The sequence below is a fragment of the Echiichthys vipera genome, assembly GCF_963691815.1.
Source record: "Echiichthys vipera genome assembly, chromosome: 11".
Classification (NCBI taxonomy): Eukaryota; Metazoa; Chordata; class Actinopteri; order Perciformes; family Trachinidae; genus Echiichthys; species Echiichthys vipera.
Window position 1 is genome coordinate 22,242,758 of NC_139836.1, and position 14,739 is coordinate 22,257,496.

At 38.8% G+C, this 14,739-nt stretch overlaps 1 protein-coding gene across 1 annotated transcript in view; it reads right to left on the minus strand.

The window, feature by feature from the left end:
* The window catches only part of grid1a (glutamate receptor, ionotropic, delta 1a), a gene marked incomplete at both ends in the record, with an annotated part of 214,690 nt that overhangs the window by 39,206 nt on the left and 160,745 nt on the right, over positions 1-14,739 (minus strand). The window contains 1 exon segment of the mRNA XM_083923323.1: positions 5,847-5,900. Coding sequence (XP_083779449.1) covers positions 5,847-5,900 — 54 coding nt within the window.

Genomic DNA, 14,739 nt, shown 5'->3' on the forward strand with positions numbered 1-14,739 from the left:
TATTGTTCCACAGAGTGAGAGAAAATACAACGCAACATTCATGTTGATACTTCTCTTATATTGTGTATCAAAAATATGAAGTACAGCCATCACCAGTTTGAGTTAGTATTCAACACGTGTGGAAGTTTCACTCTGTAGATTTGAAGAGATTCTTAACATCTTACCACCAAAACAAAAAAGAAACAGATGTACAGCTATAGTGTGTACCCAACTACACTGACCTTGATACAGCATATATTACCCGCTAAGTCTATTCTTTAAAAGATTTATGATATGCAATTATATTTCCTTTAGTTTTGTATTAACAACAGTGCAAGTGTTAAACCAGACTAAGATAATATATATATATATATATATATATATTTATATATATATATATATGCTTCAGGTTGTGCTTCAGGTTACTGTGAAATCACACAGACATGCAATAGCAGCAGCTCTTTAGTCACTTTTTGTTGATTTTTTAATCCTCAAACTGGTATGCTAATGATAATTAAGACAGGGTTTAATTAGCCTTTATTAAAAATATTCACAAGTGTTCCCCAGTAAAAACTGATTAGTAAGGTGAGCCGGTAACTGTGCTGCTTTTGCTGTATACTGTATAGCACATTTCTACCTCACCAGACAAAGCACTTTACAATTTGCCTCTCATTCAGATTATCTTACCTTATCTTATCTCATTCACAGCGTCATTATGGCGGAGCTACCATGTAGGGCACTAGCCTGCCTATCAGGACCAACTTTGGGGTCAGTGTCTTGCTCAAGGACATTTAGACATGCAGACAGGAGGAGTTTGAATCGCCGCAATCAGCAACACAACAGCTGATTTTGTGGCACTACGTCAATTCCCCAGGAGATCAAAGTAGATATTTATTATTAAATATTCAATGATGGGTGCATCACTGCCAACTATGGCACACCAAAGGCCATAGAAAATGTGTTAAAAAAGCGTACACTTGTGCAACTTGGGTTGCCTACATAGGTGGGTGTGACCACATCATTTCTGCAGTCTTGGTGAGCAGATGTGGATGTAAAGAGGCTGGACAGGGATAAACACATCTCAGTGCACGTGCCTCTACTGCTTAAAATAGAAAAAAGAAAAGCAATCTGGCTGCTCACAGTTCATGATTGCCTCAAAGGGTAGGACTTTAAAGTGAACTGAAACAAAGGAAAGACCATTTGCAATAACATATGGTCCGAGCAGGTGGAAATGCAGTGTAATTTCATGCCAAATTGCACTGCATCGTCTGATCTGCAATGCATCAAAAATCTCTGTGCAAGCCAGTTTATTTTGAGGCAGAATTTCACAAATCCAGCTGAAGTGGCAACATGAACATTGAGAATACCGGGACCATTTTAACACTTAAGATTATATTAATTGCTTAGTTTGAACATGATACCTCAACACAAGGTGACATGACATGTAAATAATTACATGACTTAATTAATGTATTAATTTTTACAGCACAGTGCAACTGTGTAAGTCATCCCATTACATAGCTCATTGTCCAAGAGTGCAGGGGAGTATCTTTACATCACTTGGTGTTCAGGGTTGTATTGCTATGATGGAGCTGACATGTCAGCCTGGAGGTAGAGTTGCTCTTATTCTATGAAATGAGATTTACATTGCCCACCTAATAACCCCAGTGACATAAAATGACTGTAACTATACTGCTGTAACATTTAGATAAGGTGGTTAGTGAAGGGAGTCGCCTGTCTGGGGTCTTTTAGATTTATGACCATGAAGCAGGATGTCTCTTGTGGTCACCATTTATGGGTTAGTACATCATTTTTTTTGACATCTGAATTTGGTTTCCGCAACGATTTCCATTGTGGTTAATAACAGAAAGAATAACCAAATCCAGGGTTTTGATTTATGCAATGTTATATAGTCCTTTGAGTATTCAAAAAGCTAATTGGAAAATGTAATGTATTAATCCTTTTTCTTGTAAGTGGCCTCTTCCGTAAGCCACCTTCCTGTCCCACAGTCTGGTGTGGCGGAGGTTGTGTCGGAAGAAAAGGGTTTCCATCTCAGTTGCTTGACAGGCAGTTACCCAAGACATCAGTCATATCATGACTGTCCTCTTCGACTCCGTCTGTCACAGCAGGCATAGCCAGCTAATCCATCAAACATTCTGAGGTGTCACTGTCCCGCCTTTGAAGGGGGAAAAAAACAACAACAAATTCTCCCAGAATGTGCAATCCATCTGGGTCCACTAGACAGTGTCAGAGGCAGACAACCTTCTGTGGGCTAGCAGCTGCAGCGCCCTGGTTTGGTGTGCGGTTTAAGAAGACGCATCCTTGTGCCCCGCCGCTCATATTCAGCCCGGCTGCACTTCTTACAACACATTTCAAAGCTTTTTTTTTCTTAAAGATTATGCAGGCCATTTTTCTGTTTAACAAGTTTCATACCCTGAGGGCTCTTGAACTGCGTACCACCCAGGCCCACTCCTTTGGTTTAAAATAAACGAGTGTTAAAATGCAACCAAAGAAAAGTTTGTTGAGAGAAAAGTTCATTGTTCTAAACTCAAACAATTTGTTATGATTAAAGGGGCACTCAACTGATACTTTTTGGTTATTCTGGAGGAAGTTTGGTCAATTCTGAGAAAATGACTCGGGTGACATCCCGGGTGTCATGTTTGAAAGACCGAGGTCTAATGATAAAATTCTATTTGGGTGCATTATGAGAAAAATGTAGTGGTTTTGGAGTTCGAGTTATACTAGGGACTAAAGGTCAGGATATCTCAGTCTGTGCTGCATCCACAAATAAGTGTGATATTAAAGTGCTGGAGGACATCCATGTGTGATCAGCAGCCTACTTATTACTGAAATGTTAAATCTTTAAGATACTGCACGTAATATTTTCTTTCTACTGTAATACGTAGGACATCCCAGAATGAGAATTAGGATCTGTTTTTATTCCTTTTCGTTAATCTTAGTCTGTTACACCGTATTGTTTTCTGATCATACTCATCATCATTTGCCATCTCTATCCATCTCACTCTGCCATATGTTGCCACTGGTGGCAGATTAGCATAACCGCTTGTTGTGAGAGTCGAATGAAATGTGAGACCTTTGCTGACTGTATTGGATGTAAAGGCTGGACTGAGCCTGTGGGAGCAGATGCGGCGGGCAGGTGACAGTGAGCCTCAAGATCACCTGGTTAAAATTAATGTCACAACTCAGTCATGACCAGGCAGCTGAACAGGAGCAACTGTCTGTAGGGACTGTTGCTGCATACAGGGGCAAGAGATAACACAGAAAGCTGTTTTTTCCCTGCAGGATTTTGTGATACAGCTGGACTGCACCTGGTCAGGCTAACAAGATTTCCACGAGTGAAGGAAAAGGTATCTAGTATATTATAGCTGTGTAGTAAGGTGGAAGTACAGAGCATCAGCAGCTGCTAAAGAAAGGAGTATGAGTCATAGTTGTTGCGGTTTGTAAAATAACCCAGAAAAGATAATACTATAGAAGCACATTTCAAATCTGAGAATCTCATCTGATAATCACTGTTTGTCTGTCCTCTCACGTGTTCAAATGAATTACAAAAAACCTTGTGTGTAGACTCTTTGTGCTCTCAGCCGTGTACAAGCGTCTCAGAAATCAAATCACAGGCTAACTGAAACAAATTAGCTTTGCGTCTTCCTTTAAATCTATATCTCCTTTAGAGATAAGCAAGATTTGTGGATAAATCATTTACTCTTAGATACATGCCTTGATTCAATTTACATGGTGACTCCTGTTGTTGATCAAAGTAAAAGAATTAAAAAGAGAAAATTAGGATTCAAGCCAAATGTGGGCGATTAAGCTGCCTTCTCAGAGTTTTCATGTTATTTATTTCCGCACTAGGGGACCCCTGGAGGCCAACATGTGACAAAAAAAGGTTGGCCTGAGTAATTGAATTTCCTCATTTGACTTTTCAACCAGTCTGTGTTGTTCTCATTTTAAAGCGATTGTCAGTCTATCTAGGAGAATGAATTGAAAGGCAGGGAAACAGAGAGAGAAGAGAAAGTCATCATCAAAAATTACAGGAAGAACAAGAAAAAAGGGACAAAAACCAAATAATTATACATATATTCACTGTCTTTAGAAAGAGAGCAAGAAAAGACAATGGGGATATATTTCATAGTTCACAGATACTCAGCATGGCACATTCTTTCCCTTTAAATGCTTACCAGGGAGGGGTAACTCTACAGTAAGCCACATCAGATCGACCATTAAGGGAGTGTCACAGAAATTAACATGCCATTAGTTCATACTTTCCCACAGTCGGATGCAATTAAAGCTAATGTCTTGGTGGAAGTCTGTGGTAATTGACTGAAAGGCATGCGTGAGTTTTAATGAGAATACTGCTTCAAATTAAGAATTACAGTCCCTATCATATCCTCTTGTTTGAGACTACTGGAGACATCAATAAAACAATGAGTTGCCAGACAGAAAAAGTGTCACCTCATTATCTGTTGTACACAATATTACAGTTATGTGTATGCTGAATTGCATGGTGGGTATCATTTAAAACATATAAGGTAGTTAATATATGAAAGCTCATTATAGTCCAAACTGAGGTAATTTGGGCTACCGCATAGCAGAAGGTTTTCAACACATTAAGCCTCACTGACTTTCAAATCAATATTTGAGCTACTGAAATACAAAATGCTGCACAGTGATTTTCTAACTAAAGTGCAAATGACAACTACTTCATACTTGTTGGTTAAAGTTGAATGGGTACTGCAGCCAATATGTGTTTTTTCGATTTCTGTATCAGTGTTTAATTAAAACACACACAACTACAGCATCTGAATATTGAATGTTACTTAAACAACATGGCTTTCGGGGCCATAACATGTTACTCGTACTTGTGTGGATCAATACGTGTCATGTTTTAGATGTCGAGCACAGGTTGAGGTGTTTGTATAAGTGAGGAGGTGAAATGTCATTAAAACCCATGGGACTCAGTGTAAGTGCGTGCATAAGACAGAAAGCTCCCATTAGACACAGCAATGCTAATATTTCAGGTAATTCAACTGGGAGAAACCTTTCATCTAATGTATTTCATCCACTCTTTTTAGTATCGGCCCAATCCTATGATTCCTCCCTTATCTCCAAATTACTTTGAATCAATGAAAATGCAGCGCTGAGGCACTAAAGCTAAAGACAGAGTCCACTGTTCTGTATTCATAAAGTGCACCTAAATGTTGTGCTGTTACAGCCACTTTAGAAGACCAGGTGCCACATGCATAAACGAGGGGTACATACAAAACAAGCATACACCTATTCCAACACATAAGGTGGTATCTATGAAGGACATTTAAGGAGTGAGAATGTTCGGTGATAATTTGTGAACTTCATGCATACTTCAGACCAGGTGTTCACAGAGTTTTATTTGAGGTCGCTGTGGGTGAAATGATGAGGAAGCGGATTGAATTAAACAGGAACTTAAGTTCAATTCAAATAATTTCCCCTCCTGCTTAATGTGTCCCTCCAATGTTGAAAGGAACTCTGCGCCATAATCCTTAACCGTGAATCTACACAGAGTTTCATGCATGGGGCTCCAGGTCAATGTCATACATACAGAGCACTGGCACAGAGTCTGGGAAGACACACAGTTGTTATGACATGGGCAATTATACAATATCGAAAGGCCAGTCCCTCAGGCAGCCCCGCTAGATTCAAAACAAAAGATTTGCTGCTTATTTAAATGAATATGAAAGTGTAGAGGTTGACGTTGTTGTAGTTTTTCATGTGTTGTGTGTGTGCCCTGGCATCATATGTAACTGTGTTGACAAGGGTAAACTGAAACAAAAGTTTAGATTCCCTCAGGTGCATACAAGATTGTCTGGCCTCACCTCATTGGCGTAGACCCAGTGACTGTCCTTGGATGCCAGGTTGGTTTCCACAGCCTGCAGTGATAAATAAAAGAGAGGACAGACAAAGAGAGGAGGACATTTTAAGGACCTTGTGTGCAATTCGTTGACATCTTACAATAGTTCATGATAGTGACCCCTCAGGTATCTCTGGAGCTTAATTTATAAATCAGCACTGTACCACAGAGAGGGTGCTGGTCTGATGGGTCAGGGGAGGAAAAACATCATGGAATGCATCAAAATCACACTGCCTGGAGGAGATTGGACAGCCCAGCCACGATAAATGATGCTATGTTAAGCATATTGGCTATATACAAGCTGAATATTTTTTTCAAGAATGAATGCCTGGAGTACAGATGCACATGTTATGCCCACTGCTATGGGACTTACTTCATTAGCCTTTCAACGATTGTGACATATAAAATGTGGAGCCCACAGAAATTGGTGCCAGTATTTGATCTGCAACCTGACAGATTCTGTGGCAGAGTCAACTCTGAATAAATACTATTTACTAATACTGACAAGTGTGCAGTGAGGTATTAAGGCTAAGACAGACGGACTTATTTACGACTTGGAAACAGTTACTGCTACTGTATCAAAATTTGTTACTGTATCAAAATAAAATGGAGTCACTATTTGTGGCCTGACAATAAAGTTGCTTGTTATACTATTTTACTTGTGTTGCTGGAATTTTGACCCTCGTAAAAAAAGTTTTGCTTGTGGAAAAGATGTGAACTCTCCCACCACTTTTGATCTCTTCACACCTTTTCTCTTCTCCAACCACCTTGTATATGGGTGTAGTACAAATGCTCAGTGGTTGAAACCTAACATGGACATATAACTGTACAGTTGTCACCATTTTTTCGGTTTCAGTTAGACATTGAATGGAACATTTTGAACACAAGGACGAACCTTGCATTATACTCTCTCCCTTCATCTCGCCCGTCTGCTGTCACAGGGGTACTTTCCCCAAATGTGTAAAGCCAGTGACACTTATACACAGCATATAAATCATCTTTTTTCCTACAGAAAATCACGTTCCTTTACCCCAATTACAGAAACACTGTTTATGTTATACTTGGCGTTTAGAAATCAGGTTACGGTAGAAAATTGACTATTTACTGAAGTGTATCCCCCAAACCCATTTCACTTCAGTAACATCATGGGCCTTGTGAGAGGTTAAATAGCTGGATCTCCACACCAGTTAGTTGGACCAGTCCCAGCCTGGTCAGTTGCGTACATGAACTGATGAAGCCTCTTGGATGAGAGGTGAAATGTCTTCCTAGACAAATAACCAAGTCCAGTTGCTTTTGACTGAAATTGCTTTGGGGATAACGATGACCTGGACAAATGAGAATATTCCCAGGCTTACTGAAGTGTATGTAAATGCATGACCGGACACATCTTAGTACAGGTGAAAATAACGTCACAGTGGAATTACCATAAGCCGTCCTTCTCATTATAAAGTTACACCTGTTACTGGACTGCACACTTTTGACATCTGCCATGTTTAACGTTTCAATGCATGCCCTCTCCTGCAAATTGCTATCATTAGTGTCCAAATGAATCCCTTTCATGCAAAGCGAGACTGATGTCGTAACATATAACCAGCGGAAACGTGCTGGATTTTTACTCAACATTACCATGCTAATCAATAATAGCTGGTGCAGAGCACAGCACAGCACCAAAGTTGTCAATTGATCTTCTAACCTTGGAAGAGTCATGTTTTGATTTTAATGCTCCTTTCATTCTCTGCTCATCAAACTGCAAGATAACAATACCAGTGCAAGGGCAATATTAGCCAAAACAGCCGAAAGACCACGTCTCATGCTCAATATTAAAAAAAAACTATATGCCTTCATAAATTCAAATGAATAAGACAACGTTATTAGTGGAAGCTAGGTTATACCAGACATATGGTGATCAGTGCTTCCGATATGTTTAAAGGTATGGTTTTATATTTCACAGCAAGATTTCTGAGGAACATATATTTTTACATAGACATAATGGTTAATTTACGTCTTGTATAGTGGGCCTGCTGGTTACTGGTGAAACCATTCAGCTGAACTGAGTCATATTCAGATCAAGAGAGTGCAGATCAGTATATTTAAACGTGAAAAGTGCCACGTTTTATCTTGGTAAAACACATCTTGGTTTATCTACCATAAAAACACATCCCACAGTTGGTGTACAGTATCTCTTTCATTGCAATCATTGTCTATTGTACATCATTGCTGTACTTCTATCAAGGTTTGACCTATTATTATTAAATATACAATCACAATGTTGGTACTGCAGTATTGTTATATTACAGGCATTTGTCATACTGCAAGTAACATTTCAAATGTGATAAAGGCAATAAACAAAGGAAATATTTCACTATTATGTAGCTCAACATAACACTGGAGGGCTTCTGTATATGTCTGTGTGAACAAGTGTGTGGATTTGTTTGCAGGTGTGGAACAAAGCAAGATTCTGAGAAAAATGAAGTCTACGATGCTCAATGTAGAGCCGTAGGGATCACTTGAGGCAAAGGTGAACAAAAAGAAAGCGCATTAGCAGATAGATGAAAGGGAACTGTGTATGTGTGGTGTGCGTGTTTGTGGCGGTGGTGGTGGGGAGGGGGTAAACTAACACTGTACAGTGTTATTTTTATTAAAAAGAAGCCTTTCTTAATAAACGTACTTATATGGAAACATTATTTTATTACTGTTTGAGCTGTACTATTGAAGTTGTTTACAAGCGCTTGAAGTGTTGGTCCCCAAGGTTTGAACAATCCTAGACAATATACTTTTAAATATGCTGCCCCTTCTTCCTGGAATAATCTTCAGAAGTAGCTGAAATGATCAGAGCTGATGACTATGAGAGAATTTAAGTTAATCTTTAGGGATCAAGAAAACAGGACTTTCGGACATTGTGATTGATGTTCCTTAATTTCTTGCTAAAACCATTTAAAAACCGTTCCTATTGATGCATCATAACTGGATATTGTACTCACCCAATAAACTATGTGCAAAGACCAGCCGTCTGAACTTTTTTTGGATGTTTGGAAGAATTCATTTGAATTGGAAGAATGTGGATTGAAGAAATGGTGGGAAACACAAACACACTAACTAACTATTAACGAACTATTGTCTACCATAAAAAATAGCCATGACATTTTTAAGAGAGACGACAGCTCCTTAAACTGCATTCATTGTTCCAGACAAAATATGTCAAATGCCATAATGGTAAAAAACAAAACAAAAAAAAACCTAAGGCAAGTACTGCAATGTGGGTTTAGTTAAAGTTAACTGGCTGGGATTCCCTGTTTCATTGAAACCCTGGGCACAACAGAAACCACCACTTGAAAGATTCAGCCCCAGTTCACAGCATAACTAAACACTTGACAACTTTAGTCACTCTACAAATAAAGCTTTGTTAAGCTAACGGAGTGCTGCTGTATGGACGTGACACACGCATAATTGTGCTGACATACTCAAGTGTTTGAGAGCTGCTGTAACAGACTGAAGGCTGTGCTGAATTTATAGCTCATCACTATGATGCCATTCATTGTTAGTCATAGTTGCCATCTTCTCCAACATCAACTGAAAGAAGCAACAGGAAGAACGACTTGTTTTGAACCTCATGGGAATAGAAGTATGCTCTATTTAACAGAACAGAAAATTGAGATTTAACATTCGTGGCTGTTTTAGTATCAACTCTAATTTTCGAGTAGGTCATAGTTCACATTTATTCATTCAAAACAAGGAATGAGATTTTAATTGCATCTGAAAAAGCACCTCAGAAACAAGTGTTTACAGTACTTCAGGTTGTTGCTAATTGGGATTCAAAACTCTAAAATAGAAAAGCCCTTTATGTCTAATTACAATTCCAACATGATTTTGCCTAATCAGCCCTTTCTTAATCACACATAGTCCTATTTCAGTTAAACTAAGGAAGGGGTTTCCCATTTGGTTAAAATTGATCACATCAAAGCCTAAAAATCCATGTAAGACCTTAAATGTTATTGACATCCAGAAAGAGTAATTTCGGCGGTGTGTGTTTTCTTTCTTTCCATTCATTTCAGGAGATGATGTAACACTGGAACTCTGGAGAGCAATGTGGTTTTGAAGGAGGCAGCATAGACAAGAGCCTGGAGTGACATCTGAGGAATATTCTATACTGTTGATACAGCCAAAGCCTGGCGACAGTTAGATCTCTAATCACACAGGCAAAGTACCGCAGGCATGTTCTTATACAGTAGCAATGGCACAAAGGCAGGCCAACTCCAATTTAAAACCGTGACAGCCGAAGAGGGATTGAGAGGAATTGCGGTTAGAGGGATGTGAAAATCGGTGGGGAGGGGAGGGGGTTGAGGCAAGGCTCAGGAGACTGAGGATGAATCTCCTAAATGTGAAAAGATGAGTGCTCTGTGTAAATTCATTCAACACAATTATTTGTTACAATACAAAATCATGTCTGAAATATTTGAAAGCAAAGCCAGTTTTGATTGTACATTATAGTGTGTTACAGTAAAAAGTAGTCTGATGCAACAGTCCTGCACTGGATAACACCTTCATGAAGGTTATAATGTTCAGTTTTTGTTACAATTGTTTTAGAGATGCGTTGATTGAAATGTATTATAATTCTGGAGGACTGTAATGTATGTTGTGTTTAACTGCATTGTGGCGTACTGATCGGTTCCTATTATCTTGTCCACCCCATTAATGTCAATGAGGGTATAGGCTAAAAAACAAAAAAATAAACAGCAGTGGGACAACAAGTTAAGTCAAACTGCCCTTGAATTGCTGATTCAAATTATTGTTTGTGATATAGTCGTCTGCTGTCAATATGAGCTATATGAGCTTTACATGACAACAACTAGTGTACGTATTCCAACCGTGGAATTTACACTTGAGCTGGACTAAAATTTGTCCCCACAAATTAAGAATGAGTCTAGCACCAACATAAATGATATAACAATTGTGGAAGAACAAGCATCCTTCCTCCCAGCTGAGAAAAACAATGACTCACTGACTACTTGTGATTCAATTGTACAAAAAGGATGTTTTGATTTCCTTAAATTGAATCACTTAATGTATCTATCTGAATCTTTGCATGTATCAGTCAGCCTATCTATGTGAATCTACACTCACCAGCCACTTTATTAGGTGCACCTGTCAAACTGCTTGTTAACGCAAATTTCTAATCAGCCAAGCACTGGGCAGCAACTGAGTGCATTTAGGCATCTAGACATGGTCAAGGCGATCTGCTGCAGTTCAAACCGAGCATCAGAATGGGGGAGAAAGGTGATTTAAGTGACTTGGTTTTTGGTACCAGACGGGCTGGACTGAGTATTTCAGACACTGCTGATCTACTGGGATTTTCACGCACAACCATCTCTAGGGTTTACAGAGAATGGTCCGAAAAAGAGAAAATATCCAGTGAGCGGCAGTTCTGTGGGCATAAATACCTGACTGGTTCGAGCTGATTGAAAGGCAACAGTAACTGAAATATTTACTGGTTACAACAAAAAGAATGCAGGAGAGCATCTGTGAACACACACCACCTACTTTCTATCAGATAGGTTACAGCAGCTGAAGACCACACTGACACTTTATTGAGCACCAGGTGCACCTAATAAAGTTGCCAGTGAGTGTATATTTACAATTATACAGTATCTAAATCTATAACTACACACCTGCTTCAGAACATCCACAACATTCCCATGTTAAAATAAATGTCAGACTATCATGTACGACCCTGCCTTAAATGTTCACATTGCATTTGCAGTCGTTTTAAACATCGATATTAGCAGTCAACAAGAGAAAATCCTCCTGGTTCCTGAAGCCCTGCAGCATTATTGAAAATACTAAATTCAGAGAGATGAAACTGACCCTGAAACTGACATAAACAATGCTGAGTCTGCAGCATTTGAGAAAAGTAACTGAACCGTCTGAAAGTTATACAATGTCATGGCCTGTGTTCACTATATTTGGTGTGACAGGATATAGAATTTCTAATGCAGCATATAAAATAGTGGTTAAGGATATCACTGATTTATTTATATCACACATTTACCATTGGACATTCACCTGTTTTGTTTTTGGGTTATCAATTAGGGTATCTGGCGGCAGATTGCATATCTACTGTAGATAAATACTAAATCGGCTGAGAGAGAAAGGTACTAACCCCGGGCATCTATCTGTCCATCCATCCATCACATATAGTATAGTGAGTGTATTTATTTACTGATTGTTACGTTTTCTAGTCACTGAAAAGCTCTTAGAATGCAGATGAAGTACTCATCTCACAGACTTGCTCAGTGTGAGTTCAATGACAACAGATTCCTGTTTAAGACCATAAGCCATAGTTTTAAGGTCAGCTCTATGGGTACATAGCATAGTTCATAGTTCGTTTTAAGTGGGGGTGTTTCACAGAGTCTTTGTAGTTGGTGATAATTTGTAGAGAGTTGACAATGAAAACATTTTTGGAAGTTGTCCCAACTTTCCATGTTCTTTCGGTGCAAGGGTCTCACAAAGAAGCAGTGAAGAGTAATGAGGTCTGTCATAAAAGATTTACAATAGTCCTTCTGAACCCAATCTTACCATCGTTGCTGTGGAAACACACCTACAGACCTCTTAATCTGCTCCATTGACGCAGCATTAAACACAAAGGTGCCAGCTGTCCTCAGTGCACTTTTAGACTGGTACAGACATACGATTAGACACACCTTCACAAGCACACATGTAAATATGCTCAATTAAACCATGCATGATGGGTTAGTATAGAACCTGGGTTCATCACCGTCATACTGCTATCAATTAATTACTGGTTCGCAAAAGATACAGCAACTGATAAAACCAGCAGAAATGTCAGCTGGGATACCGATCTGCAGCCCTAATCCAACACCTCATCAAATCTCTTCTGACCTTCCATTGTCGGTATTCAGGACCAGGTGGCCCTCCCAAGAAGATGGCACATGTGTGTCAAATTAAAAACAAATCACGACTCCCATCTGCCATGGTACTGAGGCCGCTATCTCCTCTCTGCATGTAGTTAGCTTCCCACAGGCTTACAATATAGCCATGAGTGGAATAGCTAATGTCCCCACTAGGAGACTTACCAGTTGGCACATTAGCATCGTTATACAGACTAAATTAGAGGAACCTTAGCATTGTGCCCTAGGCGGAAATATAGCGTTTTTTTTGTTTGTGTATTCATATAAATGTACAAAAGTTACATTTGAACTACCTTTTTTAAATAATTTGCAACATGTAACTCTTATTTGGTCAAAATGTTAGCTTATTTTATCTGAATACTTGATGCGCTATTATCTTGGAATACATTTTTCCGCTACAATGGCGCTCTAGTTAGTGAAGAAAAGTGTTCACCAAGATAGACTCAAGTCCGGGGAGGTGTAATAATATTAATATCAAATCATATGATAGCACAGTTTTCTTTCTTTGTATATTGTATCTACATTGTTGGCATCTTCAGTATTTGATGTTCACTCTTTTACTGTGCCTGTGACATATTTCTTCTGTAGACCACTGCACATTTTTTGAGCTGTTATGTTGTGAGGGGGACATCCAAGAGTCACTAACAGGATTAAAAGTAGGTGTGACATTTTATGAATACCATAGCAGGCTGAAGAGCCTCCTGAGTGCAGGCATTCAGTAAGATGCAAGAATCTTCAAGGCAAGGTTTCGAAACTAGCTGTTATTTTTCAAACAGTGCAATTGGCCTGAGCGTGGAATTAACTCACCACACCAACATGCACTTTGAGACATCTTGTAGGCATGTAAACAATACACTTGAAATGGATCTAGTCATGTCCCTCAGACACTGAATGCAAACCATTTTTAAAAAATACAGTATTTATAGTATTCAAAGCTTCTCTGCCTACATTTCATTAGCCTAATTGTGATCACTCAACGCATTTGTTTTTCTCTGTGCAGAATGCAGCCAAAATAATTCTTCCTTTAAGAAAGAAATATCAAAACATAAGCTATTAAAACTACAGTTACACTCTTTTTTAGACATGAATCGTTCTCATAATCAGATATTTGAGCCAGGTTGCCACATTTGAAGCCCCAGGCAAAAAAACATTACATGATGTTACTATATACAGTATACATATATATCAACATAATACAACAAACATTAACAAAAACCCCTTAACATAAGAAACAAAGCAACTCAGTAAGTTTGTGATATTGTGAGCAAGCCTTGCTTCGAGCAAAGACAGTTTGTAGGAAAAATCAAACTTAGTTAGCATTTTAACAAGACACCGAGGAACACTTCTTGAACAATACATCTCAGCAGAAGACGAATTACTTTGCATTTCTACAGGATGCCCTTGGGAGAGCACTGAGCATAAACTAAACCCGTACACCTGGGGGAAATTTATGTTGTGGATCTTTGATGATATTTGCAATTGAACTTTTATGGCACAGCTGATGAATGTAATAAACAAAGATAATTAACAGAGAAGAATCTGATTACCTCACCAGAACTTATTCTGTTCATCTTTGACTACAAATACAACACAAGGACACGCAGTTATAGAGTCAATGCACTGTGCGTAATACATAATCTCTTTTATATTCTCATGATACCAACACAAATGAAGCTTTACATTAACAATCATATAATACCATAATGTAAAAGGAGGGGACAGATTTTGAGAGAACATTTATGTTGTAGAGAACTAACAATAATTGTACACTGCATGAGGGTTGTACTTTTAGAAACTTGCAAACATGACTGAGATCTTTCCCGGCTTACATGAGGTCCCTTTTTTTCAAAAAACATTTCCACAGGACGGAAGCAGCTCTTTGATGCTTTTTGGGTGTTATAGTTGAGCATGATCAAAGCTGAAGAATGAGAT